Source organism: Diadema antillarum, unplaced genomic scaffold, assembly GCF_040938485.1.
Source record: "Diadema antillarum isolate AM-2024a unplaced genomic scaffold, OU_Dant_1.0 seq00000323_RagTag, whole genome shotgun sequence".
NCBI classification, from domain to species: Eukaryota; Metazoa; Echinodermata; class Echinoidea; order Diadematoida; family Diadematidae; genus Diadema; species Diadema antillarum.
Genome location: NW_027271342.1, coordinates 464,387 through 482,460, shown reverse-complemented (window position 1 = coordinate 482,460; position 18,074 = coordinate 464,387). Strand labels below are relative to the sequence as shown.

General features: G+C 38.2%; 1 protein-coding gene across 1 annotated transcript in view; it reads right to left on the bottom strand.

Moving 5' to 3' along the window:
- The window catches only part of LOC139730622 (uncharacterized), a 64,618-nt gene extending 47,384 nt beyond the window's left edge, over positions 1-17,234 (bottom strand). Inside the window, exon 1 of the mRNA XM_071641479.1 lies at positions 16,986-17,234. Within this exon, the coding sequence (XP_071497580.1) occupies positions 16,986-16,989 (4 nt within the window). The 5' untranslated portion in view covers positions 16,990-17,234. The remainder of the gene's footprint in view (positions 1-16,985) is intronic.
- Positions 17,235-18,074: the final 840 nt, after the last annotated feature.

The following is an 18,074-nucleotide window of genomic DNA, read 5'->3' as shown; positions in this document are numbered from 1 at the left end:
TGAAAGGCGATGCATACACGAAGGCAAGTCTAAGAGATACTATGACAAACTATGGATTGCGAAGTGATACGAATACGAGCGAATGACCTAAAGCAAAAAATGGCGAATGCTGAGCTGCTCTCTGTGACCAGCCACTCGCCACGCTACTCATATATGAACATTCCACCTGAAAGTTTCAAAGTTTCTTCAGAAAAATGGAAGATGCAGCCCGCCTCAGAGTCCAGTATTTACTGGCAATGGCTCAAAATGATATCATACATCAGCAGCTGAACCTACACCAGTTCATCAGAGGCCGATTGAGGACGTGGCTGAACCCTGCCAGAAGAAGGGCTTTTGGAATCTACGACCAGCTGTTGGTTGAGCTCCGAAGAGAAGACCCTTCGACTTTCAAGAAATTTTTCTGCATGCCCCTTGAACTCTACGATGAAATCCTGGAGAGGGTCAGAGGAAGAATCACGATGCAGTACACCTGGTACAGGGAGCCGCTGGAAGAAGGTCTCAAGTTGGTAGCTACTCTCCGTCATCTTGTGTCTGGCACCAAGTACTCCGACATGCAGTATGGGTGGAGGGTGCCTGAAAACACCCTATCTGTAGTGGCCAGGGAAGTGTGTCAGGCCATATGTGACGAGTATGCAGATGAAGTCATGACAGCTCCTTCAACCCCTGATGGATGGAAACAACTTGCTGGTGGATTGTACAAGCGGTGGAATCTTCCCCACTGTGTGGCAGCTATTGATGGCAAGTATGTGGCCGTCAGAGAGCCTCCTCTGTCCGGCTCGCTATGCTGCAACTACAAGGGCTTTTTTAGTATAATCCTGTTGGCTATTATAGTGGACAGAGACTACAAATGTATCTGGTGCGATGTTGGTGGTAGGCATGATACAATAGGGGAAAGGGGGTAGGTCGAGTCATTTTAGGGGTACGTCAGATTTGTTATCACTTCACCTCCATTGTTACTGTTTCAATATTTATTTTTTTGCTAAAATGATAGCAATGGGGGCAATTCATCTCAGTTTTTGCTTGATACCTTTTTCTTCTTCAAAAACGTGCTTTAAGAATAATTAATAATATTAGATATTCATTTCACACAAATGATCTTTTGTGTGGAACCAAAAATCTGAAATTGATTGATTTGTTTCATTTTAATGTTGGTATTTTTATGTATAAATTTTAAATTGATGAGCTTCCTGACATTTTTGCACATATATGTATTATGTTCATAAGAAATAACTCTCTTCATATCTACCCAACTCGTCATCGTGATGACTATCCCCTTCCACGTACTCGCACAATTTTTGCGAAAAATACTGGAATCTTCCGGCTGATTTTACTGTTTATCTTTGTCGTCCTTTAAATGTAAATGTTGCGTGGATGATTTCTCTGGCCGCACTGAAATCTGGACGGACCTGGTCGCTTTTATACTCCCCAAGGAGCGCACACACACGTACGAGAACGCCTGATCTATTCTTTCGTCTTCATTTCCAATCGCACGCCATATCAAACCATTGCTCATTGTTCGTTCGTCTTCTCGGGTCAAATCAACCCTTCGCTCGCCTTCGGACGCAATTTACTCAAAGAAGTGAACCGAAAAATCGTTATCCTTCGCATGTCATATTTATCCTTCGCTTACCGTTCGTTAATCATATTTGACTTCAGTTTATAATCGGATGATTAGAAGGCAATTTTACTTGAAATCGTTGAATTCGCGCGCATTTCTTGCGTTTTCCCCATTCGTCCCCCTTCGTCCCCCTACATTCGCTCAGGTGTGAGGGGGCTTTAACACCGAACTTTTTGCAGTGTAGAAATACACAATTCTAAAATCAATTCATCTAAATTCCCGGGTTTTTTTCTCTCTATATGTCGTCATGACATATTCTGAATTAACAATCAATCATAATTTAGATAATTTACAACAGTTATTTTCATGATTTCCTTCTGAACCTTTTTTTAGGTGATATTACACGTCTTATACATCGAACACTGTCATGTTCTTAGTGTATGTATGTACTAGGTGTTTCAAAAAAACATTTCCCACTTTTGATTCTTAATACTTCATAAACTATATATCAGATAACACTGCAATTGATATGAGTAATAGCTGAATAGTGTACAATTTGGTCGAAGGTGGTTCGAATATGAAAACATAAATCAGTTTCATGAAATTCATGATTAATTTCACAGTTAGGTTCCAGATTTTGCTCTATTTTCAACCCTCTGTACAAAATTTCACTTTGAACAGGGGTCTACATGGGAGTGTGTGGTTAACACCCTGACAATGGTCCTAAACAATGGTTAGGGTTTGAATGCTTCATTATTTATTCATGATAAATTCCACTATCACAACTAGTCTTTATTCAGCCTCTGGCAGTATCCGTGTCAAGTCAAACGCCTGCCGATACTGTCGTTGGGTCTCGACAGTGCTCTCCCTACTTCTGAAAAACGAAATTACAATGAATACCTTCTGTTCTATCGTACACATGGTGACAGGAGGCAAAGAAAATCAATTAGAGTATACACTTGTGTAAATGGAGCCTTAAATAAATCTACTGTGAAACATATCGCCCCAATGATAAATGCTGCTGAACTCTTTACCAAAAATGATTTTTTATCAAAAAGCGAAAAATTTGTCAGACTATTTAATTAGTAGACAGTTGTATTAAAATGAGGAACTTTAGATCATTTTTGCGTATTTATATCCCAAATTTAGTGATATGTGAGGCAAAAATTGAAAATGATTGCCAGCTGGAATGGAATGTGGTGTTTGCAAGCACATGGAAACGTGTGCTTCCTCTTTCCATGTGCATGCAATTTACCCTTTACCGTGCTTGAATCCAGACTAGCAGTGCCCAGGGCAATCCACATGAATTATTGATTAAGCATTCATATGCCTGGGAGCACGAGACTGACGCCTAGTCAACAGGTGGTTCAGGCATGTCCATTGTTAAGGGCCATTGTCAGCACACACTCACATACACATCATTGGTTCCTGTGCAAGGTTCAATTTTTGTACAGAGGGTTGAAAATTGACCACAATCTGAAATCTTTAATACTTCAAAATCAATCTTAAATTTAATGAAACTGATTTATGCCTTCAAATTCAAATTACCTTCAACCAAATTGTACACTATTAAGCTATTTTTTATATCAATGACAGTTTTATCGAATGAATAGTTTTTGAGCTATTAATGATCAAAAGTGGGAAATGTTTTTTGAAACACCTAGTACTTTTAATTTTGATTGTAAGACAGTATGCTAAGTTTATGCGTCGTTTAACGTTATTTTCTATATGCATGTTTTCTTTTGTTATGTGTGATTCTGATCTAAAAAAAAAGGCAGAAAATAAAACCAAATCAAACAAATGACTCGTGTCTTATTGCATAATCACCAGCCACTTTCCAAGGAAGATATGTCTTTGTGATGGTTATTACTTTTCGCCATGTTCGCTATCCCTTCTTATAAAAGGTAGGTGAAATATAATGATAAAGATACGGGGATGCGCGAATAGAATTTGCGCAAAAAAAAAATAATGAAAATAAAAATAAGAATTACTCAACTGGGGATGCCCGGGCAGCAATCTGATATACGTATCAATAATGAATGATACTTGAAGATTATTCCATATCATGTTTATTTGTGGGAATTAAGTGGAAAAATGATTAAACCGGCTTTCCAGGATGGAACAGCTTTAAACACTTTCACATGATACAGCTCAGATTTACACTTTTGCAAAAATTTCTGGACGAGATTGACTTATGTGATACATGTAGGCCTATATGCCTTATTAAGTTAGATTTCATCTTAATTTAGGAAATAAACAAGCAAAATATAGCCAACATTATGTTAAAGGAGTACGTAATTCAATGAGAAATTCAACGTTTATTTTGATGAAAATTGGTCTTGAAATGGCTGAAATACCCAAAACAGAGCAATTTTAATAAAAAGTGGGACCCACCTTTTATTCCGACTGCTTTGTTTTACTTTGTTTTTGGATGTCTCGGCCATTCCAAAACAGATTTTCATCAAATAAACTTTGAATTCCTCTTAGAATGGTATGCTCTGTACTATTTCACAAGTGGTTTTTTGATATCTCGCATAAAGTTAAAAGCCCATTTCTCATCTTCACCAATACCAAACCATCCCTTTGACGTTCACAATGAATCTTCAGACTGCTCAGCAAGACGGCGGAATCGAACATCCATCATCGACGGCTAATAATGCACCTGTAGAATTCTTTAGTACATCAATAGTAAACTGACAACTGTTAAACAATTACGGCTAGTAGGCCATGGGGTGAAGCTGAAAAAGAGGCTTAGAAAATGGGTTTCGTTCCAGCAACACTGGCACTACTTTCTGAATGCGGAAATGTGATGTTTTGTACATCCTAAATATACTGTAAAAAGTTCTCCTCGAAATATCCTGTAGTTTTTGCGAAAATCCATATTTTATAAACTGCGACCAGCAGCCCAATACACATATTGTAATGGGGCTGCGGATTGTAGCATTTAGAATTATGACAGAATAGTATCGCGGACAAATGTCAACCTTAAATCGAACAAAAATTCTTCAATTTGAAGACTTACAAGTAAGGTTGAAGTATTGACAACAGGGTTCGTGCAAGGTTTGGTTCTACAAATAGTCATTTTCTGTTCGAATTGATGACTTAATATGACTAGGTCGAGAGGAATCTGGGAGAGCTACGCAGAATTGACGGTCAGCGCAGGCGCACACATCACTGCGCACAAATTTCGAATCCATTGACTGGATGTAGATGTCTGTGTGTGCATGCGCTGGCCGTCAATTCAGTGTAGGTCTGCCAGTTTCCTCTCGACCGAGTCACATTTAGTCATCAATTTGAACAGAAAGGGACTATTTGCAGAAGCAAACCTTGCACGAACTCTGTTATCAACACTTCAAATTTATTAATAAGTCTTCAAATTGAAGATTTTTTCTCGATTTTAAGTTGATATTTGTCCGCGATAAAACATCCGTCATGATCCTGTATGCTACAGTTCACAGCCCCATGACGCTATGCGTGTGGGGCTGCTGGCCGCAGTTATGCGTATGGGGCTGCTAGCCGCAGTATAGTTCCCATAGTGTTTCTAAGCTGAAATACATATGCACATTTGTAAAGCACTGCTTTTAGCCATATACCTAGAAAAAAAGTGAAGTTTTGGTTTAATAGTTGCATTATATCTCATGTTTCAGTTTTTCCTGATGCTGGCTATGCAAAGGAGGACAAGAGCAAAGTGGTTCGAGACCGTATGAGAGAGAGCACTGACTGACCGTCAGAGGTCAAGGCAAATGCCTTATATTCTGTTCAAAGACATGTTATTAATCAAATGACTAATCATTCAAGGCAAAAAAAGAAAGAAAAAAAAATCAGTGCGTTTGTTTGTGTGTGTGTCCGCGTGCATGTGGGAGAATCTTATTGTACACACACACACACACACACACACACACCCTCACATGCACACACACATACGCACACACATAGTTATGAAGATTCAATATACCCAAGTGTATTAAAATATTATTCTACATGCCTTTGCCATTTATCACATCAGCATCATAAAAAAGATTATCATAAACATGAACACACACAATGATATAATACATGTATTGATCAGTGCATTACACATACACAGGTGCATAAAAACGCTGACATATTATATACACTCACACGCACACATACAAACTCATTTACACACATGAGACATTACTATTAAACAGATCACATTGTTTATCAGTAAACATGTTTTTATTTTCTTCTTCTTCTTCTTCTTAAGAAACTTTAATATACTTAGATCACATAGCAATCACGTTGTTCATGAAATATTATACAGTACTTTAGAAAATTTAATCTTCATAAAATTTCCTGAAGTTTTCATTGCTATTATTAGGTTACAACATGGTGGGACACTACCTCCTTTCATGTAAGATAGCTCAAAATGATAATCAGTCAAATTTTCTAGTTTTAATAAATTTCCTGGAACATTCCATGGTCCAAATATCCTTGAAAGGGTGTAAAAGTTTTGAAAAATGCCAATATACAAAATAAAGGCAAAATTATAGTTTACCCATTCATGAGTGAAACATGTTGGATTCTGTATTGGAGGCAATGTGTACCTGAAAATCTTGGAGAGAATAAAACAGGTTTGGCATTAAAAATTATGATAACATTGCAATTAACTTCCAATATCAGAGGATCTGTGCAAAATTGACTCAACTCATGCACAATTTTCATTTGGCTGGTATTAGTTTTAGCAAACTGATTTTGTACTCACACCTACATTGTACTGACCTTTCTACATGAACATTCTGTTTCAGTATTAATAATAGTTACATTTTTTTTCCCCAGAGTGGGAGAAACAAATTTTAATCGTAGTCATTCAGTTTTATGAAAAAAACCACACTTAGGAAAACATCTTTGTTCTTAGAATAATTCAACCCTAATCAAATCATAATAGTGGACAGAAATGTTTGCTAAAGGGCGAACAATCACATACTGAGGCAAGGAGTCAAAACATGTTGCATAAACATTGGCATTCAAAATACAGGAAGCAATCTGTATTACAAAGACATTTTATCATGCACAACTTTGGTAAGATGTCAATTCTTGAATATCAATCACATTGACCAAAGCATTGGTGCATATACAGTACATTCTGTTGTTTCTGAACTTTGCACTGAAGTTCTTTGTGTATGTGTGTGAATGTTTCAGTGGTGTATATATATATTGCTCCATTTTATCAAGGACAACTTATAGTAACATGGCAATGTTTTCATGCTTCAATATCAATCATATTAACCTATTTCCCTTGGCAAGTACCGGTAATGAGCAGGTTGACTCTGTTGCAAATGATGCATTTTACAGGCAACACAGCAGAACCTGAACAGCTTCCAGAGGAAAATCTTGATCTTGCTGTGAGCGTCTTAGGGGAGGAAACAGATGCTCCTGCTGACGGACCAGGCTCCTCCTTCAGCTTTCGTTTCCTAGCGAGATTCAGGCGTTTGCTATGTATAAACCTCTTGTAGCACGTTTCATGGAATCCTATTTAATACAATGGAGAAATGAACAGCAATGATTAGCCGTTGGATTTTGTTAGGGGGAAAAAAAGGCTAAACGCTAGAGGGAGGGGTTGAACATTACACTCAATATATCATTAAATGTACAGTAGACTATTGACTGCAAATATATTTGAATCTTGTAATTACCAATAAGCCCTAGTACTATGCCAGGTAATCATTAACACCTCATGATCATTGTCATCATCAACTACTTCAACTTGTACTTGCAGTGCAATTACTGATTTTAAATTACATCTACAGCTTTCAGCACCTGATCACATGCAATATCAATTATCATAATTATGAATACAACTGCCTTATCATCATTAATACTAGTAATCCTTGGCCTTTCACTATCACCACCACCCACTGCTTTATAGTTTGGCACAACATAATGGTAATCATATGTTTTAGGGAGTTTAATTGTTGAAATTATGTTATTGTCATTGTTGGTTTTTTAGACCTATTTATATCAAATATTAATAAGTTAATTTAATGAGATGCTAAATGTGTGTTTTGAGGGGAGATTCGCCAATTTCGGGGTGAGAGAAACAGGATAGATATTTAATATTAATACTCCATGGCCATGATTATGAAAATATAAATTTACATGCAGTTTAGACCTTTTTCAATCCAGTCCTGTGTGTCAAGGTTTTTACAAAACAATATCACCGATCAGCTACATCAACCTACAACCTGGGCTGTACATAGAACAACATGTAAAATTACATCTAGGCTACATTATAACGGGGCTATGCCAGCGCATGCCAAGGTGAAATTCAAGATAATTTATCTAAAATGTAACAGACACGCTAACGGCTAAGCTACTGCATTAGCGCCCATTATAACATACACAAGCAACGTTCATAACATAGCTAACGTTGTATTTGTAGTCATCATGGTCATTAACATTATGCATATGAGAGAGACTGCACTGCAGTGTCGACTGCTGCGACTGTACGCACGTAAACTAACCTGTAAATTATCCTACGTAGGTTGCAGTCAGTCCCCCTGAGCAGCTGAATCACTTCGTTCTGGTCTGCGATTTCACGGTCTCCCCCACTCAATTTGATCCACTCTTTGGCACACAAAATAGGTTTCGTCTATCTTAGGTTTGTCATAGCCGTGAAATTTTCAAACTTCATCGATGTTACATGCATAATAACGCATCTTAAAAAGTTTCGGCAGAGCAGACGACGTAGACGCGTCGACAGGCTCACAGGGGGCGGCCATTTTGACTCGTAAACAATAATTCTCGATTCGGATTGGATAACATACATCACATGATCGTTCGCGAATGAATATCGTACGCGGCAAAGTGTACATATTCAGCTCCTCAGTGACAAAAAAGTTCACTGTTTCCCCCTAAATTACCAAAATACTGCAGGAGGGTTTGTGTCGAACTTTTTCCTGTAGCCTTTTTGGTTATTTGTTTACATGTAGCTGTGGAGAAATTTTAGTGCCGCAATTGTCGGAACGAAACAAGCGAAAAAACCAGCTCACCCCATGGCCTATAGTTGGAATCCTAACTCTTAAAAATCCTTGTGCAGACTTAGCGACAGACAATTGAGCGACCAACGCAAAGTGTGTTGAAAGCGGCGTACACGCAATGGCGCGCTATTAAAATAAACAATGCTAGAGCCGTGCCTAGTAACGAAGCGGAGATTACAGTTTGTAACAGGCACGAGGAAATGACATTTTCTGTACCAGAATGTCGATACCGCAGGCGACAAAGGTTGATGTTTTCCGTGCAACAGTTTTCTATGACATGAATTGTAATAAAATGTGACCCTCCACCACAAAACAAACAAACAGTTGCCAGACATGGATTTTTAATTAAGGACAGATCCTGAAAGAACAGATTCTAAGCTCTGAAATGATGTATTACTCAAATTCAAATGAAATGGACTCTCCTAACCTATCTAAATATTGGAAAGAAAGCGCACACTCTGGAAAAGTGTGAACCGAGAAAAGAGGCTATGACGGTATGAAGCACAGGGTCTATTTGTCTATTCAAGCGCTTAATCTTAATACCAAACCGCGCTTGCTCTGTGATGAATGGGACAAAAAAAAAAACAGGATGTAAACCACTGGAGCAACAACAATTACGGGATTATCAGATTAAATTGAAATTGAGCATGCTCTATTAATTAACACATTCTGTCCATGATTAATGCCAACTTTCAAAGCTGTACATCAAAAGTTATGTGACTTGAAAGTGAAGAGTGTGCAAAGGGTTATAAAGAAATGAAAAGGGATCTCTATGACGTACCTGATCGCACTACTCTACAAAAAAAGGGTTGTAGAAAAACTATTGAAAATGCACTTTTCCATTCATTTTATGACCCCAAACTTAAGAATAATGTAGAAGAAGGGTAGCTCTTTAAGAAAATTTGACAAACTAAATATTGACTTGGTTGACCCGTTTCACCTTTTTTGTGTCCTCATGTGAAATCAAGGGGTGCAACTTTTTGATCGTTTTGTGATGCACGGTCACAAATATAAAATATATTGTTGTCTGTCCATCGACTGCAACAAAACGACATGGGTCTCCTTTAACTTCATAGTGACATGCAATGTTCGCAATGTACAGCGCAGCTTATAGTAGAGGCTACTATGTAATCCAGTGAGATTTTTGTGCCAAAATTGATTTTTAATTTTTTAGCTAACTTTGTCAATTTGGGGGTGCTGAATCCAAAAAACTTTAGTTCCATTTTTTCAAACCACATCTTCATCCGCCATTTTGAAATTCAAAATGGCCGCCATAGCAAACTGTATTTTGACCCATATTTCATAAAGTGAGCATTGTTGAAGCTTCAAATTTTGTGCAAAATGCATGAGTGTGATGTCTGACACTCTGATATATCTTCTTCTGATATTGTGGATTGTTTTGATACAATTTGTAGGCTGCCATCTTGAATTTCAAAATGGCCGCCATGGGAAACTGTAATTTGACCCATATCTCATAGAGTGCGCATTGTACAATCTTCAAATTTGGTTCAAAATGCCTCGTTGTGATGTCAGACACTCTGATATATCTATTTCTAATATTGTGGATTGTTTTGTACAGTTAGTAGGCTGCCATCTCGAATTTCAAAATGGCCGCCGTAGTGTTTTCACCCATATCTTAGGTTGCAATCATCAAATTTTCAAGAATGCGCGTGCTTGTGGTGTCCAACGTTCCAATACAGCTGTTTCCTAATATTATTGTGGATCATTAGACAGGTAACCATGTTGAAATTCAAGATGGCTGCTATATAGAAAACATATAATACTGTTGTAAGCGCTTATATAAATATGCCAAAATAGTTGAAGAGTTTGTTCGCAAAAAACCGATAAGTACATATTTGCCAAATGGAGATATTTGCGATTAATAAAGGTCAAGAAAAATAAAGAGAATAATACTAAAATTTTTCATTCTTTTGACCATAACTTAAAAAATGTACCTTTATATGTAGTGACCAATATATAATTTAAAAGGTATTATTTTGTACTTTATGACAGAGACCGTACTTTAAAATCTTCAAAAATGGACTTAATAATAATAATAATAATTGCATTTATATGGCGCTTCATACTGACGTTTCTAAGCGCACTTTGCTACTCATACAAATAGGCTAGAAAACACAATAACATTAACAAAATTAACGTTAACAGTAACAAAAGAAGAAGAAAGAAAAGAAAAGAAAAGAAAAATACATGTGATACAATGGTACAATAATTGATAACTGTGTGCGCCTCCAGAAAAAAAAATTACAGCTGATTAAACAGGTGAGTTTTAAGAAGAATTTTAAATGATTCGACAGATGAGGCATTCTGAATATAAAGAGGGAGTTTATTCCAAAGAGTGGGAGCAATGGAAGAGAAAGCTCGGTCACCATAACGGGTTTTTGTACGTGGGCCATGAAGTAATTGGAGAGAGGAAGATGAACGGAGGGGTCTGGCAGAAGAGGAGGAGCGGAGAGAGACTAGGTTTTGAAGATATATGGGTGCAAGATTACGTGTGATTTTGTACGTCAGAAGTAGGATCTTGAAAGTAATACGGGAATGTACTGGAAGCCAATGGAGTGAGCGGAGAACAGGAGATATATGGTCATGTCTCCTACTAAGGGAGACTAATCTAGCGGCTGAATTTTGGATACGTTGGAGAGGGGATATGTGAGAAAGAGGGAGGCCGGCAAGGAGGGAGTTGCAGTAGTCCAGATAGGAGGAGGCGAAGGCATGGACGAGCCGCTCAGCTGATGATTGATCAAGCAGACGCCTGATCTTCCCTATTTTGAAAATACCCCATGATGCAGACTTACAAATGTTTGTGATATGGTGTTTAAGAGTTAAGTGTTTGTCCAAAGTAAAGCCAAGGTCTCTAACACAGTCAGAGACCTTAATAATCCCATCCCGAGTAGTTAGATCTGGTAGAGGAACTGTGCTCCTAAACTGTGATGAGAAATGGATGAGTTCAGACTTGTCTTCATTCAGACGGAGTCTGTTGGCAGTGGACCAGGCTTTGATGTCGTTGAGACATTCTCTCAGTGAATTAACAGCAGCAATCCTATCGCCAGGTGACATAGTTATGTAAATTTGAGTGTCGTCAGCATACATAGCGTAGTTGACTCCATGATGACAATTGATGATTCTGGTGAGTGGACCTGTATAGAGGAGAAAAAGAAGGGGGCCGGCAACGTATCCTTGCGGAACTCCGCAGCTGATAGGACTAGGACGTGACCAGGTCCCATTGATTATCACCCTCTGCGTGCGATCTTGAAGATATGACTTGATCCATTGGATGGCAGTGCCTGTGATGGAATAGTCATTACTAAGTCGTTGTAGTAGCAATGTGTGGTCGAGCGTGTCAAACGCAGCCGAATAGTCAAGAAGAAGAAGAGCAGCCTCATTGCCCTTGTCGACAGCAAGAAGGAGATCGTTGAGCACTTTCAACAAGGCAGTTTCTGTTGAGTGGAGGTTGCGGTATGCCGACTGGTTTGTGGGAAGCAGATGATTACTGTCAACATAAGACATTAACTGTGTAGACACAATCCTTTCAAGAAGCTTACTCACAAATGGCAGATTGGCAATTGGTCGGAAATTGCTCAGGACATCGGGATCTAGGTTCGGTTTCTTCAACAGAGGGGAAACAAGAGATGTCTTGAAAGGTATTGGAACTATACCCGATGACAATGATGTGTTAATGATGTTTTTTACGAACAAACTCTTCAGTTCTAGTTAGACCGAATTCATTTCCAGGTCAAGCAGAATGACAGCCAACTCTCAATTCAAAATGACAGCCTTCTCTCAAAATGGTCGCCATAAATTCAAAATGTAAGGACGAGGTTCCAATGACGTCATCAAGCCATGCTGAGGGGCAAAAACTGAGCATTGGGGGGGGGGGGGGGGGTGGCATACCCCTGTCCCATACATGTGGGCAAGCAAGCATGTAAGCATTACATCCCATATAGCCAGGCGGGTATATGCGGTTCCCGAATTGCGCGCTAAAGCGGTTTGTTTTTGCCTCTCAGGGAACACATCACTTTGCATCGTAGAACCTCGTTAATGGTTACATTTAATCCCAGTCAGTTAGATATTTGTACAAAAGCAACCGTTGATACAATTGAAGGTGATCTTCAAAAACTTGATGCTGCCTCGAGAGACTGAAGACAAACAAGGAAAAGTCTCGCAATGGCAAGAAATGCCACGGTCACCCTACCAGGCATCCCATTCACAAGCTTGTTTGTTGGCCACAAACTGAAACAAGATTTGCTAGACACTACATATATTTCTGGACTAATGCAGAATGAATAAGCAATGTGTAGCCTCTTTCCTGATTGCCCTTGAGTGGGTCTAATTTGTGCCTCTACTACAGGGAAATATGATGTATTACATTGTAGCTATTTCCAGAGGGTATCCATAAACTGTTAAATTAAATACTTGGAGCTTCCTACACCAACGGTGGCCACAAAATTAATTATCATGCTCATAGCAAGAACTGCAAAAGTCGTTGTTTCTGGAAGAATTTTATAGAACCAGTCCTCCCCGTGTACAGCCTAAAAGTGTTGTGACTTCAAAAACTCATGCAAGGAATGAGCCTAGAAGACATTATATCTATTAAAGTGACTATATGCAAGGAATGAGCCTAGAAGACATATCTATCAAAGTGACTATCCCACAATTTTTTAGAATATAGGGCTAATATTGTAAACTCTACAACCAAATCGTCTAATTGGGGCATTTAGTCACTCAGACACAGTTATTAAAGGTTCTTTTGAAAGTCATTTGTTTTGACGTCAAAATCACATGATTTCCCATTCACAATTTTTACCTAAACGCTACGCTTAAAGGAATGTTTCTCATGGCAGCCATTTTGCATTTCAACATTGCAGTGTACCTACGGAACAGGAAGCAGTCCCGCCTACGCAATTCACTGAAGTAATTGACTTACACATGAATGTTCCAGCATGCTTGGGTTTGCAGTTTAATGATCTTACAGCACCAAATGGTCAGAATCCATCTTGAATTTCAAGAGTGGCGGCCAATGCGAATAATCCATTATTAGAGAATGTATAGGCCCTATGTGTGTGTCTTTAAAAGAATGTGTACGCCACCATAGACATTCATTGCTTGTAACCAGAGATATTAGCTGAAAAGCAGCCATTTTGAATGTTAAGATGATCGCCTCGAAAGTGATCTGCAATTTCAGGGAGGGGAAAGTGCATTTGAATGTTCAATATTATAAGCCTGGTTTATGCACGAAATGTGAATTTTCTTTATTGCTTACAACAGCCCCTAGCAACATGAGATATTGGTGAAAATATACGTATTTGTATGGCGTCCATTTTGAATTTCAAGATGGACACCTTCAATATCAAAATGAACCATCGTTTCAGAAAAAGATGTTTCAGAATGTCTGAGAGCATACGCATAGGGCACGCTCTTTGCCCCGAATTACAACCTTACTCAATGTATACGATATGAGATACAGGCCCGATTACATTTGTTATGGAGGCCATTATGAATTTCAAGATGGCCGCCAATAAAATGATCCATCATTTAAAAAAATATATATGTTAGTATGCCTGACATCACAAGCATGCTTTTTACCCCGAATTTATACTTTCCATAATGCTTACAACCTTAGATATGGGTAAAATATATTTAGCTATGGCGGCCATTTTGAATTTCAAGATGGCTCCCTAAAAAAATATTGAGCCTTCTATAATGCTCACATTATGAGAATTGGGTCAAAATACAGTTTGCTATGGCGGCCATTTTGAAATTCAAAATGGCGGCTGAAGACGTGGTCGGAAAAAATGGAACTAAAGTTTTTTGGATTCAGCACCCCCAAGTTGACCAAGTTAGCCAAAAAAAAAAATCAATTTTGGCACGAAAATCTCACGGGACCCAATATTTCGACATAGCAGACTGTACTATTACATCTATTGTTCGCTTATAAAAAAAAAAACAACAACCTTGAACACCTCTTTCGGGTATACGATACGGAACATTGGATAGTGCTAGCAAACTATGGTCGTGCAGCAAGAGATGACGCCAGTGCGGCTGTGATTATCAGCAGCAGCTTACTAACATTAACAAGTGATTAAAAAATCGCCGCTTTTTAAAATTGCTAATGAACTGTGATACACGTATCTGCCTATCAATGTCAAGCAATTCCCTCTTCCCTTATTTCTAAAGAATTTTCAACGCCCTACTCACCATACTGGTGACAATTGGCAAAACAGCTCGCAGACGAAGTACTTCTGGCACACACAAAAAAATAGATGAATAAGTATATAGATGAAAAAACTATTTCTATCATGTAGAATACAGAGAAAAAACTATTTCTATCATGTAGAATACAGAATTTTGCCTATTGCATTTTATACCCTCGCAGAGAGCAGACGCGTAAATCCTATCCTCATAGCCTCTCTTTGACAGCGCGGACTATGACGATATCGGTTAGAAATTCAGGACGTCCCGAATTTCTAATCGATATCCTCATAATACCTCACCAGGGATTCAGTTAGGTCTTGTCTTAAATTGAGTAATCTGATTTGACCAATATCTGTACTTAGCTAGCAGGCCTACATGCATTTATCGATGTGTTTGTACGTCTCTAACTTTCATCAAGCGACCTTTCATTATCTCATGACAGTCTCTAGACAGACTTAAATTATCCTCCATATCAAGATTGCAGATACTAGAGTAGAAAACAGTAAATAGGTGCCAACATTCTGTTTCTTATACGTGTACTTTTGGTACCTCATGGGGGGATTGATGGAAAATTGAATACGTGATAGCTATTGTTATAATTATGCATTCATGATGTACACGTCACTTTAAGCAGAGCAAGTTTGTGCCACAGAGAAAGCTGAAAAGCAGAGAGAAATCAAAGTAATCTTGCAGTCTGGGATTTCGGCGCACAGAGATGGAGGGTTCAGTCTTTAATAGCTGGCGTATTTTTCGATATGGACGAGCGCACATATCTTGCTTAATACTCTACTATACCCTTTATGAAAAAAAAATCCATAACTAAATTACGGTTTGAAATGATATGGTCAGCAGCGGGGAAGTTATCGCGACAAATATTCGAACAACTTGTTTCATTTGTCGCTAATGGTATATAGCATTGGAATTGTGGAGGTCAAAATAATCCGTTCCTTTTCATGGTGTTCATGTCAAAACACAATATCAAAACCTGTTCATGGATTTTACATTCTAGCTCTACACTCACACCGTGACATCCTTCATTCATTAAACTTGTTCATATGTGTATATTGCTCGCTGATTTTATATTCGCTATCAAAACCTGTAAATTGAATTTAATTGAATTTATTTGTTCAGCATAAAAACAACAACAGAGAAAGACATTGATGAACAATCATGACAGACAGAGTGAAAACAGAACTTTGGAATACATAAAGCTGAAGGGAAGTAGCCGACGAGGAATTAATAATTTCCTTATAATCTGGCCGACCCAGATACTCAATGAAAAAAAAATGCATTGGTGGAAAATTATTTCATGTTCATTAAAAAACGAGATGAACAAATATACAGTTGCAAGAGCAAAACAAAAATCAATATAGCATGATACACAAAACACTACATTTACATTATAAAGACAGTACAAACAAAGTGAGTTACAATCATTAGATATAATACCGTATGTACATGTAATGCCAGCCAAACATGTCAAGAACTTTACGTTTGAATACATTAAAAGAAGTAACTTTACGAATATCTTCTGGTATTGAATTCCATATAAGCGGACCTTGATAAAACACAGATTTCTGAAATAACGATGTTCTTATTTTTGGCATGTGATTTTTCTCAGCGTTTGTGGTATGATATGAATGAATATTGCAATTTAAGGTGAAATAATGCATCAGAGAATTGGGTAAAAGCTTTCTATGCCATAACAACGTAAGATTACCTAAAATATACTTATATCTATCATACAACGTTAGAATCTTTTGGGAATTAAGATTTGTGAAGTGTGAGCTAAATAAGTTGAATGGTTGACAACCCTTATTGCACGTTTTTGTAGTTTAAAAAGACTGTCTAAATACATTTTTGCAGCACAACCCCAAGCAGAAAGACCATTTCAAAGGGCGCAACAATTGCATTAAGAACAAATGCCTCTTTGTTTGCTTGCTTGTTTTTCATTTGCAGAAAAATAACTCGTAAACATTCATTATTCAAGAAAAATATTCCAAATAATATTGTGGAACTAAACTCACGTCCTTAAGGTTACTCATTATAGGCTTGAAGTTTTCACAGATCAGTTAAGCTGCATTTCCGGAACGCCATATTGGATTAGGTGCCTCATCACAGAAACCCTGCTTGATTTGTGCAACTGTATGCTAGCCAGTTGCTAAACCATTAGAAACATTCACACAATGTCTACAGGAAAAAATTCATGTACTTACCCATAGTTATTTAAGTGCTTCGAAGGAGCTTGCTTCCAGTACCTCTTTAATTTCTGATAACGGAATGACGAATAACGAATCTATTGGTGAAATTTGCTTCCTATCTACATGCATGTACATGCCTCTTCACTAACCTTCTCCGGATTGAGCGTTTAGTTGCTGGTGCAATCGTTATGAAAATTAATCTGTGTGAGGGGTATCCTCAATTCCAGTCGTTTTGCACTGTTTCAACATTTCGGGATGATAAGCTTCTGCTGAAGCCGAGCGACTCAAACTGTCGAAGACGCCTGTTACAGTCATGCACTGCGACATAGTTTAACGTCAAAGCTTCTGAAAGCACACTTCAAACGTGCTCGTCGATTACGTCCGCTCTTTCACGAGTATTAGGGAGCTTTAGATTTTAGACGCGCGGACGTTCAAAGGAAAAAAACATGATCTGAGCTTGCGCAGTAGCGCGCGTAAAGTCAATCTAATTTTAGCTTGCGTCGCCCGAGTTGTTTACTACGCGTACTGGGCTGTTTTCACGTCCGCACAGTTTGCGACGTAGAGAGCTTCTTCATGCACTGATCATATGGGGGCGTGATTTTATTTTTTATACGCTGCGTCCCAGCGGAATCTAAAGCTACTTTTCCACACGACGCAGGGAGAGGAGAACGTCCAGCGCAAGCGACGTCCGCGCGTCAAAATCTAAAGCTCCCTAATGCCGTAACATCTAAGCGTCGCCAGTCACTGACAAGATACATGTGTTGTCATTTCGATTTCATGTCAGCATCTTTGGGATAAAATTCCACTTTTCCAAATTTGGAAATCAAACGCCAGAATCGCAGGTTCTATCACGTAGTCAATCGGGGTTTTCTTTTACCCATATCCATTCAACATTCAACAACAACAACAACAGCAACAACAGCAACGACGACAACAACAACAACAACAACAAAAGTCATTTTCAATATCTTATGTTAGATTATGTCTAGTCATGTCTAGTTATGTCAGTGTTTTTTTTGTTTGTTTGTTTGTTTGTTTGTTTTTGTTTTTGTTTTTGTTTTTGTTTTTGTTTTTGCTTTTGCTTTTGCTTTTGCTTTTGCTTTT